This window comes from Typopeltis vanoorti, chromosome 23 (assembly GCF_054136105.1).
Source record: "Typopeltis vanoorti isolate ZY-2024b chromosome 23, IOZ_Tvanoo_1.0, whole genome shotgun sequence".
Classification (NCBI taxonomy): Eukaryota; Metazoa; Arthropoda; class Arachnida; order Uropygi; family Thelyphonidae; genus Typopeltis; species Typopeltis vanoorti.
In genome coordinates this window covers 73,569,494-73,583,098 of record NC_143571.1, presented here as the reverse complement: position 1 = coordinate 73,583,098, position 13,605 = coordinate 73,569,494, and the positions used below count along the sequence as shown (strand labels likewise).

Sequence of the window (13,605 nt, the reverse complement as noted above, 5' to 3'; positions counted from 1 at the left end):
AAAATACTTGATCAAAGACAAAAACCACAGATATGAGAGTTCTGTGACAAATGAGGAGAGTGAACAGATGGCATCAATGACAGAATCATGTTAAAAATAAAGATATTTAAAAGGAACTTGACACTGTTGGCATTCAAGAATGTGTATGCAGAGCTAATCTAAGGTGATATGGTCACTTAAACAGAACGGGGGAAGAAAGGTTAGCAAAACAGGTTTGATGCCAAGACCAAGATGGACTGATTCAGTCAGAAGTGCCCTAGAAGTCTAAAATAGTAGTTATTACAATATTGAGTGCTGATAAGTAGAAGACCAATTTGAAGGAAAAATTGCTTACAGGAATTCAGTAATGATGTAAACTTAATCAGGTAGTAATGTCATAGTATCCTGTATATCCCATGAGGGTGCATATCAGGGAAGTGATAAGGATGATACTGTAGATTTTATTGCTTATTTTATTTTTGCAGTTTTTATTTACATTATCTGTAATTCTTACTTAAGAGACCAAAAGTGAAACTTTTTCAAGCAACTTCACAATGCTTCCAAATATGCAGTGTGGTGGTCTTACACTGAGCAATAAAACTTGTCTCCCACCTAAAGACATTCACACACCCATGCTCAAAGCAAGATTCAAATCTGTCTGCTGGTTGGAGAGTATGTTAACCACTCAGACAACCAGACTTGTTACCACAGCAGTTTGTTCTTTGATGATGCCAGTTTAAAATCCAGTAAAATATTAGTCAGTTTAATAAGCCAAAAGGCTAATAAACATAAAGGGATTTACCATCCCCCTTTCTATATTAATCAGTTCTTAAATATTTATCATTTAATGCCTTGATGTTTAACACTATTAAAAAAAATAGATAAATCACTAAAAATAGTCTATCAGACCATTTATTCCTGTCTAAAAAGACATCCAACGTGCAGTCTGCTACAAGTGTTTTCCTTCTAACCCAACTATCAGATGTGTAAGGTAAAATTATGTTTTATATTATGCGGCTCCCACCCAAAAGAGATTATTTGTAAACCTATAGTACATTCACACTATGGCTGGGCTAAGGTTTTTTTTTTCTATTTTTAATGATTTTATAAATATGTATTTTTTTATTTACTTGTTTGCATAGTCTGGAAACTCTTCCAGAGCAAACATGGAAATTTTTCAATCTAATTTCAGGTCTCCAGTAAGCAGAGCAGCAGTCTCACACAGGGTGATAAAATTCATGTCACACCTAAAAATAATCCCAAACATACCCACAGTGGGATTTGAACCTCGTGTAATGGTCTATATAATGTCTTCTTTACACATGTAAATACAGCATTCTGAAAAGCTTTTCTCTTGGTTACATAAGCAAAGTGGATATTAGATCTAGCATTATTTCAAAGCTGAATGTATAAACTATGAAAGTTTCATAAGTTAACCAGAGAACTTGTGGGAATACATTCCTTGGTGTCCCTGAATTGCCTTAGTGTGGACTACTTAAAAGACATAGGGACTGCCCAGCTATCTATATATTTGCCTTTTATTAGTCCATTTCTGATAAGGTTTCATTAACCTGACAGCTGTTTCAAACTGGTTGGTTCTTTTCAGAGACCAGGCAGAAACCTTAAGGGAGCAAAAACCCTCATTCAGTACCAAGGAACTTGAAATATCAGAGAAATTTATTTTTCATAAGCAAACTCCTAGCTGGTACATAAAAGTAATTATTAAAATAAAGAGCCAAAAGGCTTCAGTTCGGCTATGCAAAATTCCATAAGCAAAGCGGATATTAAACCCACTTTGCTCTGATTAACTTACGAAGCTTTCGTACTTTCTACATTTGGGTTTGAAATAATGCTAGATCTAATATTCACTCTGCTTATGTAATTTTACGTCACAGAACTGAAGCCATTTGGTTCTTTCTTTTAATAATTTTTCTTGGTACCTGATTGTATGCCTTTTCTAAATCTATGAAATTTAAATACAGATATTATATGACCATAATTTTGCAACTATTTCTCTTAAAGTGAAAATCTGATCTTAACAACTTCCACTCGGTGTGAAACCTAGCTTGTTCTTTGAGTTTCTTATCACAATTTTTCTTAGCCTTTCTCAAGTACCCTTGAATAAATCTTACCTGGAACACTCAGAAGGGAAATTCCTTTGTATTCTCAGCTTCAGTTTTATTTAATTTTTAACAGATGGATACTATGAAAGTAACTCCACCATTATCAATTTCCTAATAGAAAATGCAATGTACAGGATACTATAATAGTCCCACACAATTATGTTCACATCATTACTCATGTCCTGTCAAAAATTTTCCTCCAAATTAGGCTATCACTAGGAAGCACTCCAATGTTGTCAGCATCTTATATTTCAGTCTTCTGGAGCATATCTGACAATCAATCCACACAGATCATTGCTTGAGGATGAAAGCTAAATAACTAAGAGGAGATCTTCATATGAACTTGAAGGAATTAGAACAAACTAGGACTTCTAACCAAGGCAATCCTCACCTTCACATGGTGTGTTCCATTAGTTGTTATCCACTGAATACCAAATAAACAAAGATGAAGAGCCAACCAAATTTAATTCTTTATTACCTTAAAACAGAAACAAACCTGATGGTACAACATTATGAGCTCTACTCCAATCAACTAGAATCCAACCTTCCGAGGCTTTCAAAATTTTGCAGTGTAGTTGCTGTAAAACTTATGCTTTAGAATTTGAGAATTTCTAGTTTAATATCATCTATTTCAAGTGCTTTTCCACATTTTAAGTTCTGATGGCTTTTCTATCTCAAGTATGGAAATGCACTACTTAAACTTTTCATTTAAAAATCTTTCTAAGTAACCACTCCAGACATCTAAAATATCTTTATCTTCAGTTTCATGTCTCCTGTATCATCTGATTCCTTTTATAGCACTCACTCCATTTCTAAGCTTTTTCAATAGCTTTGAGAACATTTTGTCATCTTCCTAGTGACAGATGCAGAGGTGACTGTTCAACTAATAATTGCCCATTTTGCTAAAAAGCTATCAACCTGATGTATGCAACATTGCATTCATTGCTATCTCTTCAATGGATGAAGAAACTCAAGGTGTATGAGAAGGAAGTATTAGAGCTCTTGCACAAACTCAACAAGAATTTGACAATAGGGACTAATGGGATATTGACATAGATGCTAAAAGTGTTCAGCTGAACTGACTATTCCTTTCACCAGGCTATATAATTTGAGTCTAAGAACAGGGAAGATTCCAAAGGAGTGGAAAGAATGTATAGTAATCCCATTGCATAAGGGTGGTGCAAAGACTGATTGTATCCAACTATCAACCTATCAGCATCTCTGGAGTGGTGGAGATTTTGGAAATCTCTATTTTGTAATGAACAACATGGTGTGCTAAGGGAAGTCACATTTGAGCAACTTGCTCACATTCTATACTAATATTACTATTGAATTATACAAGGGAAATGGATATACTATGATACTTTTGGATTTTGCTAAGGCTTTAGACAGAATACAGTAGTGAAGACAGTTGCATAAATTGGAGAAAATGGGATTGGATTATAAACTATTGGCTTGGATGAGATGATAGCTGAGTGACAGATATCAAAAAAGTGGTATATGGGGGGGGGGGGGGGAATCTGCAAGATTTAAGGTAACCAGTGGTGTACCACAAGGATCAGTCCTTGGTCCACTGTTTTCAATCTACACATTAATGACCTTGGAAAGGATCTGACATGAAACATTCAGCTATTGGGAAGTTTTTCCACTTGGTTATACTATAAATTAAAGATACTAAGAAATTATATATTTGGTTTAATCCTTTATCCAAGTGTAAAGCAAACAAAGTTTGCACCTGAAGTATTTTCAGGACTGGGGCAACTCGTATATAGAATCTAATGATTTCACATCACTTGTCTTAGTATCCCATAATGCATAGCATTATACATACCCATAAGGTATGTGCTTTGAGATAAGTGATGTGAAGTCATCAGATTCTATATACGAGTTGCCCCAGTCCTGAAAATACTTCAGGCGCAAACTTTCTTTGCTTACACTTGGATAAAGGATTAAACCAAGTATATAATTTCTTAGTATCTTTAATTTATATTATGGGATACTAAGGCAAGTGATGTGAAGTCATTAGCTTCTGTACATGAGTTGCTTCTATATACTGATATATATGAGTGTATATCAGTCCTGAAAATACTTCAGGTGCAAACTTTGTTTGCTTACACTTGGATAAAGGATTAAACCATATAATTTCTTGGTATTTTTAATTCAGCTATTTGCTGATAATGCAAAGAAAGGCGGGGTAATCAGGAATGCAGCTGATATGCTGTACTTGCAAAATAATTTGAATAGGCTGGATTTGTGGGCATGTGAAAATGGTTATCAGTTCAATATCAGTAAATGTAAAGTTGTGCGCTTTGGCTTGATTAGATATCTAATGTCATATTATATTGGTGGAATTATGTTAGAAGAAACTGATCAAGCTAGGGATCTTGGAGATTTAGTAGATAGTAAGTTGAAGGACCATATGGCAAAGATTGCAAACACAACTCAGAGGATAACTGCAATGCTGAAATGAACTTTGACATGTAAAAATAAGAAAGTCATTTTGCTTTTTATAAGTCCTCACTTGGACTATTGTGACATGTTTCCACAGTGATTCTGATACAGTGGAAAGAATGAAAAAGGAAAGTCTTAAAAGACATCAGGATTGTCTTTTATGTGGACCGCAGATATTAGCAAACAGGAGATAGAAAGGCTATATGATTGAGAGACTTACAAACTTCTGAAAGGGTGATACAGGATATCAGCAGATGGAAATTTTCTCTTTATGGAGGGTGGGTCAATGGATGTGGTGAGTGCAGGTAGTGTGAATGAATTCAAGAACATGTATGACAGCTAGTGCAGGTAATATGTGACTTCACTTGATGAGTCCCTAACTACCCAGAGGTCTCTCTCTTAATAATAATAATATCTTGTAAATTTCTATCAGACCAAAGACCATCAAAACCAGGCTTTAAACTAATTCAATGCATCTGTATTCACCACAATGTCAGGCAATGCATTCCATTCACCAATCTATGCAAAGAATCTGCTCTTTATGCCCCCTGCTCACACCCTTCTTATCCAGCTTCCAGGTATGTTCCCTTGTTCTATGCCCTTCCTCCATTCTATGAAAAATTTCTTCCACATAAACATGATAACAACCCTTTACGAACTTGAATGGCTCAATCACACCCCTCTCTTTCTCCTACTGACTAGGCTTTGCCAACTTTATTCCCTCAATCTGTCTCCATATTCCACATCCCAAAGACCAGTAAACATATTAGTCAGTGTTTTCTGGACCTTTTCTATATATCCCCAAGAAAACCACGGGACCAAATGTGTGCACAATAATCCATATGAGGCCTGATCAAGACCTTATACAATGGAACCAGAACCTCTTTATTTCTGCATGTTAAGGTTCTCTGCATCATAGCCATAAACTGATGTGATGACTTCACAACTTGTGCAATGTGACCTCTGAACTTCAGATACTTGTCTATCACCACTCCAAGATTCCTTGTCTCCTTAACTTCCTCCAAAATTTCCCCAAGTGTACACTTTGCAACCTACAGTTGCCTACCAAATTTCAGAATCTTACTTTATGTAACAATGAATTGACAGTTCCACACTGTTGCCCACTCATACAATCTATTCAAGTCCTCCTGTCCACTTAATTCCTCATCACTCTCTACAGTTTTGCATCATTGGCAAATAGTTGTACATCACCAGTTAAACCATTCCCAATATCATTAATATACAATTAAATAACAATGGTCCCAAAACAGACTCCAAGGGCATAAAGAAGCTGATGTTATGACTTCACATCAGCTTCTTTATAGGGAGATAGAAGTCACTTTTGTGAGGAAACAAAAAAGAAGCATTTACTTCATGCCTTCAATATGCAAAGTAGAAGATGTTTCACTAAGATAATCTACTTAGTTATGCTTAAGATGACATTTCTTGGAACTCTGAAGATATTCTTTTGAGTGAGAATATTTAGAAATATGTGGAAAGGGTACAAAGAAGAGTTACAAAGATTATGGGATTTAGATTATGAGGACAGATCGCGAGTATGTGGATTACAGACTGGTTAACAGGAGAAAGAGGGGTGATATGATAGAGGTCTATAAACTTTTGAATGGGTGTTATAGGATATCGTCTGACGAAATTTTTTGTTATATGGAAGGTGGGAAGAGAACATGGAAGCATCCATGGAAGTTAAGTTTGTTCACAGTCAAGAAAGGGGTAAGAACTGGGTTTTTTCTCTCACAGAGCAGTGAGTGCATCTATTGTGAATGAATTTAAGAGAACGCATGACAGCTGGTTTCGGATGATTTACAACCTCCCTCGATGAGGCCTTGACTCCCTAGAGGTCTCAGATAATGAATGAATAATAAAACATAATCCTATGACATGAAAATAATAATAAAACAGTCTTATGACACACCACTAGTAACTTACCTCTTCTGGGTTACTGCATCTCCATACACAACTTGCTGATGCCAATCTGAGAGCCAGTTGCCTATCCAATTCACTAATCTATCATCCAATCCCATCTGCTTCAGTTTAGTTACCAACTTGTGGCAGGTGTGGCAATCAAACAAATGCCACTGTATATGCATATGCAGCTCCTTTGACCAACACATTTGTCACCTCATTATAGCACATAAGCAAGTTAACAAACCCATGCTGAAAAGCACAAAGAATACCACTGTTATCAACCCAGTGGTATTCCACCAGCCTCTCTAATACCTTAACTACAATCCCAGATAAACAGGTTGACCTATAATTTGTAGCCTTATCACCTTTTTTTTTTTTTTTTTTTTTTTTGAAGTGGAACAATTTCATCTCCCTTTTACTCCTTTGGAACTTGTACTGTTGCAAAACTCTTGTTAAACAGGTAGGCCAAAGCTGATGCTAACTCCTTGGAACATTCCCTTAAGACACATGGTAATAAGTCATCAAGTCCTATTGCCTTATTAATATCTAGCTTACTTAACTCATCTTGCTTGCTCACCATTAAGTCTTCTCTCATTTTATTCTCTACACTTGAGCTTTTGATTTCACTGAGGATTAAACACCCTGATGAAAATGCTCACTGAATACCTCAACTACATCCTCTGTAGCAGTTACCAATCTTCCACTTTCATCCATTAACATTATATCATATCTTACCATAATCATTCTTCTTTCTATTCGCCACATCAACAAATTCACGATGGTTTTCCTTGGCCCGATTTGTTAATTTCTGCTTGCGCTGCACTTTTAATGCCCTTACTGACTATTATTCCTGGCCTGCTCTTTATACTCTTCGTAATTATTACTATTAATCATCTTGTGCTGTCTCTAAAGCACTTTCTTCTTCCAGATTTCATACTTAATCCCTTCATTCATCCATTTTACATCTACTTTATTCAGCCTTTTGAGGAATACATTCACATATTAATGCTGTTAAGTATTTCTTTGTCAGTTACCAAGTAGCATTTATTTCCTTACTGCACAATTCCTCATTCCATGCTACAGCTCCAAGCTGTAGCCTGGAATGAGGTTGTCATAATCACCAGTCTTATACTTCCACACATATCCTTTCCTCACAGAAGTTTTCATATGGCCAGCTACAACCCAGGTGATCACTTCATGATCACTCTCACCAAATGGGGTAAGTGCAAAACCCACTCACAATCACATCCTCTGATGAAATGATTAGATCTAAAACTCTCAATTCTTATGTGCCCTCCTTCATATACTGATTAACATTCCAATCTATAATGCCATATTTAAAATCACCCATAATAATCACCTTCCCTTGTTCACTAATCCAAGTTGCTTATGCAATTCTTTATCACTACCCTTTGCATCCCCTGGCCTTCAGCAACCTCACTGCCTCAAAACATTGCAACTATTTCCCTCTTTCACGTCTAGCTTATATAGACATAATTCTGCTGCAGTAGCACCCTTCCCCCCTCTTGTTCTTTCTATCTACGTGAAATAAACGTTGTACTCTTCCATTTCTATTCCACTCAAGATATTATCTTCACTGAACTGCATTTTACTTATTCCAACTATTTTGCAGCAAATAAATTGAATCAGTGAAACAATTTCATCTCCCATATTTCTGGTACTCTTATCATTTGCAAATAAACACAGCAATTCACTTTTAGGTCTATAACCACTCCTACCAAAGCCACTTGTTGGTGGTGATTTCCCCATCACACCTACGCTTGCCCAATATATCAGTGAAATGGATGTAAATTTTTTTATATTTTTTTTGAGGAGGTGTGCGAGAATTTGAATTTTGTTTTATTTTCACTCTTTTTTGAATAATGATTTATTAAAAATAAACAAATTAATCAGGATAATACTACGAGCTTTGCTTTTCATGGTTTGTGTTGGCAAAATAGTAATGAAGAGTTAAACAGTAGGAGTCTGCAAATAAGAGCAGATGCTCTTGAGTGTTTTACCCATATGAAGGGCGGCACCCTGTCTCCCCATAACATGGCCTTGACAGCGCCCTCATATATTACATTACATTCTCTCCAGGCATGGTTAGTTGGATGTACACTGAATCCAATTGGAGAGGCACTTTACTACTGTCCCTCAAATGAAGGCATTCACACTGTCTGCATAGTATGTCTGGCATGCAACTGAAGGGTATCATTCTCAATACATGCAATAAAAGAGGGAGGGAGGTAGAAAGCCACTTTTGTGGGAGAAACAAAAAAGGAACCATCTACTTCATGCCTTCAATATGCAAGGTAGCAGGTGTTTCACTAAGTGATGGAAGTCATCTACTTAGTATGTCTAAGACGACATTTCTTGGAACTCTGAAGATATTCTTTTGCAGTGAGAATATTTATGGTTTTTCACCAGTCCTTTGGTTGAAGTTATAAATTTGACTTCACCTGTATGTTAAAATGCCATGCCAAACAATGTTGTTACAAATGTAAAATGAATTTTAATTTTTAGGTAAACATTTAGATTCATTTCAAAAGGATGCTCTCAATAGTCCTACAATAATAAACCTATCCATAAAAAAAATGATGTAGTATAGCATTATTTATACAGAAGCAAAATTTTACCTATTAATTTTAGATTTTAACCATTTTAAAAACAGGAAAAAAAAAAAAAGGAGGAATTCAGTTAATCTGAATAACATAAATTTTTCACTGACAGCATTATTTTCAGAGAAATTATTTCATATCTTACTTCTCAAGTCTACTTTGTAGTTTTTCTCTTTTCTCTTTTAAAAGCCGCACTTCCTCCCTTTTAGAACGAGTAATATTTTTGTTGTACTCCATATACCTGTGAAAGAATAGTTGAAAGTTATGAAACTTAACTCTTAAATGTAAATATGAAAAAATTATATATACAGGAAAACTAACTTTTATTTATACTCATTGTTTAATACTTTTTAAGGAGGTTCCCCCCCCCCTTTTCTGGCACATTTAAACAATGCAAATTACTCTATTTGTATCACTTTGTCCATCCAAATGTGAATGAAAATTGGTATTTGAGATTGTGACTCCTGAAATTCAGCAGCACAAATAAAATGTAGTTTAAACTGGATAAACTTGGAGATTTCTGTTGAAGGAATCCAATCACTCACATAATCAGATATGTCATGCAATAATGACATACGCACACACACACACCACACATGATCAATATCTATTCCTGTTTCATGATATCATAATTCAAAAGAGAAAACCCCTGCACTGTTTAATTATTTTCATTAGGAACTATATTGTCATGCTGATTATTTTATGTGCATTTCACTCATGAAAGGCTATAAACTCATGGTATATTAGTACTTTGGGTAGGCTGAAGATCAGATAATCCAGTCCCTGACTCAACCAAAAATGGTACTTTTTTCATGCCATACTTAAATCTCTGATAAGCAAAAGATTATCTCACACTAGATCATGAAAACCATCTGTTGCCTAAAGACCTTTACAAATATCCATGTCATTGCAGGATTAGCTTTCACACACCTAAAATCTGCTGGTTGGAGACATGGTTCATGTTTCATGACATTATGAAGAAAGCACCATAAAAAAGCAATATGGACTCAAGCTTAATGGAGATAAGAAAGAGAAGCAACAATCTCATAGCATTCTAAAAATGAACGAGTTGTTGACATTAACTACTGTGGTTCAGAAGTGGCAAATAGTCATCTATATATGTTGTGGCTGATCTTAAAAAAGAATTTTTATATACTATAAATATAAAACCAGTTAATCTACAGGGTAATTTTAGAAATTTCTCCACCATCCCTGAAACTTTCATAGGATCTTAAAGTTTGAATTTACCCATGTGAAACAAAAATAAATAAATAAATGATATTTAATTCTCAAAGCATATCATTTTCAATGAAAATTATCATTATTCATAAAAAGTTGTAAAGATATAGCAAATTGAATATTATGGGTAAGTTAGATAATCCATGCAACTATGCTCTGGATACCAAACGGTACTTTTCAAGCTACTTCAGGCCTTCAATGAGCATGATGGTGGTAGCTTCATGAAGGGTGGTGAAAATCATCTACCACTTAAAGACTTTCACAAAATGCTATAATTGGATTTGAACATAGCCAATGGTAGGAGAACAGAATACTATCCACTTGACCAATAAGGCCAGAAAATTATTATTAAATTAATGATTACTTATTAAATTTGCTTTCTTTGAAATATAATCTTTAACATAGATCTATGTCTCTGCATGACTTTTTTACATCTCACATACAAGAGGCTGCAGAACCTATAACTAATCAATGCACTGGTTGAGCATGGGTCAAGAGAAAAGTAAGTAATCTGTTTTTTTATATTATTTTTGAAAAACTGGAGGCTGTAGTCTTCAGGGAATACTTCATTTGGAAGGTTGTTCAATAGGATAAATGTAAATGGACTAGCCATGGGTTAGCAATTCAATTGTAAATGGATGTTGAACAGCTACTGCTTGTGTTATTGTAGGCTGACCCAAAATGAGGGAAATAATGGATGTCAGTTGTGCTGAACAGTGCCGTCAAACTATCTATTAAAAAAAAAAAAACATAATACAGAAACTAATCATATACAAGAAATGGGCTGAAGAGTCGGTGAGAGAAAGAGGAGCCATCAATTAGCCAAACTACCCTTGTCTGGAGAGCATCACCCTAAACATCAGAGCTGTATCCAAAGACTGCACACAGTTGGTAGCTGGAAAGATGAAAAATAATGCCTTGACCGAAACAGGATGCCAAGTTTTGTTGAAAGTGGAGGGGATGCTAAAGAAGTTCATGTTTGTAGCAGGGAAGTCAGAGCTAAGTGTATGTCTGAGAAGAGAGTCTGATCTTAAATACTGAATTGGACATTATCAACAATTTTTTTTTTTTTTCATCACCATCATCATCAAATTCCACATTTACCATCAAGGGGTGTAGAGAACATTTTGATAGTACTACATAAAAAAAAAACTTACATCATTACTAACTTCCTAAGAACAATTTTCCTCCGAATAGATCTGTTATCTGTCAAGACTCCAACATTATCAGATCTTATATTTCTGTCTTCTAAGGCACTTTTTACTGCATCATTACTGCATCGTACTGAATATATTTTTCTCCAGTTACATGTTTCCTTTATCATCTCTAATTCCTTTTACAGCACTCTTTCCTCCATTTCTGAGCTTCTTCAGCAACCTCCAGAATATTTTGCCACCATCTTGATATTTATTTTCTATGTTCTTACCAAAGTTTTCCAATGACTTTTGTTTAGCTAGTTTTACAAAGTGTTTAGCTTTCTTACATTTGTCTCTGTATTCTCTAAGAGAACAAGCTGACTTATTTTCCAGGAACGTTTGATATGTTTTCTTCTTTTCCTTCACTTCCTCTTTAACTTCCTGTGTCCACCATGGTGTTCTGATTTTTGTATCCTTGCAGATAACCTCACCAGATCCCTCTCTGGCTGAATCAATCAATGGTTTCTTCAGTGCTTGCCATTGAATCTCCAAGGTTTTTATCCTGTTCTCAAACTCTTTCATTTTTTCTTGAATGATATATTTGTGTATTTTAGTCTACAGTTCACATCTGAAAGCTGCTCAAATTTTATTTGCTTTAAAACTTTCTTACATGTTCTTCTTTACAATATAAAATTCAATTTTTTTTTCTTAAAAAAAAAAAAATGAATTTCAATGAATTATATGATAGGATAAGAGTGAAATAAGAGCTGTAGGGAACACCTGCATTAGAAGAAAATCTGAATTTTTACTAAATAGCTTAACGAAATTACAATGTACAATAGAATATACGTTAAAATAAATTTTAATACACTTCCAATATTTCGGCAATGTCACGTTGCCATTATCACAGGAACTTAAATAAAAGACACGTGCACACAAGCACAACACACAGTAAATGAGGAAAACGAAGCAGGAAGCTATTCTTTCTCCTAAAAGTCCTGATGGTGCTCCCTAGCGAGCAATGTTGGTATTCTTTGCTGATTGGGCTGAAATATAATCCCAAAAATACATAAAGAAATTGTGCCATTATGTCCCATAGTGGATGGCATTGATTCCCCCACATACAAACTAACTAAACATTTAACCAAAGCCCTCACACACTATACTGGGAACACACCTTCACACATAAAAAACTAAGCCCACTTCAAAGCCAGCATAGAAAACCTTACACTCAAACACACCGACGTAATGGTCAGTTTTGATGTCTCCTCCCTATTCACAAATGTCCCACTCAAAGAATCCTTAGAGCTAATCCAAGCTAAATTTCCTTCTGATATCACAGCCCTATTTCAGTTCACAATGAACTCAGGCAATTTTGTTTGGCAAGGAAAATTCTACAAACAAACAGAGACGACAGCCATGGGTTCTCCACTCTCCCCACCCTTGGCCAACTTTTAAATGGAGATTTTTGAAGAGAAAGCCTTAAACTCTGCCCCACAAAAACCAACCATATGGCTTCGCTATGTTGATGAGGTGTTCGCTATTTGGCCACATGGCTCTGTTGCACTCCTCTCCTTCCTAACACACTTAAATAACCAACACCCCCGAATCAAGTTCACCCTGGAAGAAGAAAAAAACAACTGCCTTCCTTTCTTAGACACACTAGTCACCTGCCAGCCTGATGGAACCTTGGTTTTCTCAGTTTATAGAAAACCCACCCATACAGGCAGATACATTCACCAACAATCCCACCACCCCCTCACAACAATATGGAGTCATTAAGACACTACACAACAGGGCTAAACTTATCGGTTCAAATGACAATGCCCTAACCACAGAACTAAACCACATTCTCAACACTTTCTTAGAGAATGGCTACCCCCCCCCCAAAAAAAAATCCAAAAAATATTGAAACCAATACCCCCCCCCCCGCAACAAGGATTACTCTAAATCCATCACCATACCCTATATCTGAGGGACCTCTGAAAAAATTAAAAAAATCCTAAAAAAACATGACTTTACTTCTTGTTACAGACCTTATAAAAGACTGGCATCCCTTATTTGCTCCACTAAAGACCAACCTCCCCCCCAGACTTACCTGGTGTATACCAAGTCCCTTGCAGCTGTAAG

General features: G+C 35.6%; 1 protein-coding gene across 1 annotated transcript in view; it reads right to left on the bottom strand.

Moving 5' to 3' along the window:
* Window positions 1–13,605, bottom strand: part of LOC150093978 (ubiquitin carboxyl-terminal hydrolase 25-like) — a 551,531-nt gene that overhangs the window by 196,356 nt on the left and 341,570 nt on the right. Inside the window, exon 12 of the mRNA XM_090413163.1 lies at window positions 9,246–9,341. Within this exon, the coding sequence (XP_090269289.1) occupies window positions 9,246–9,341 (96 nt within the window). The remainder of the gene's footprint in view (window positions 1–9,245; window positions 9,342–13,605) is intronic.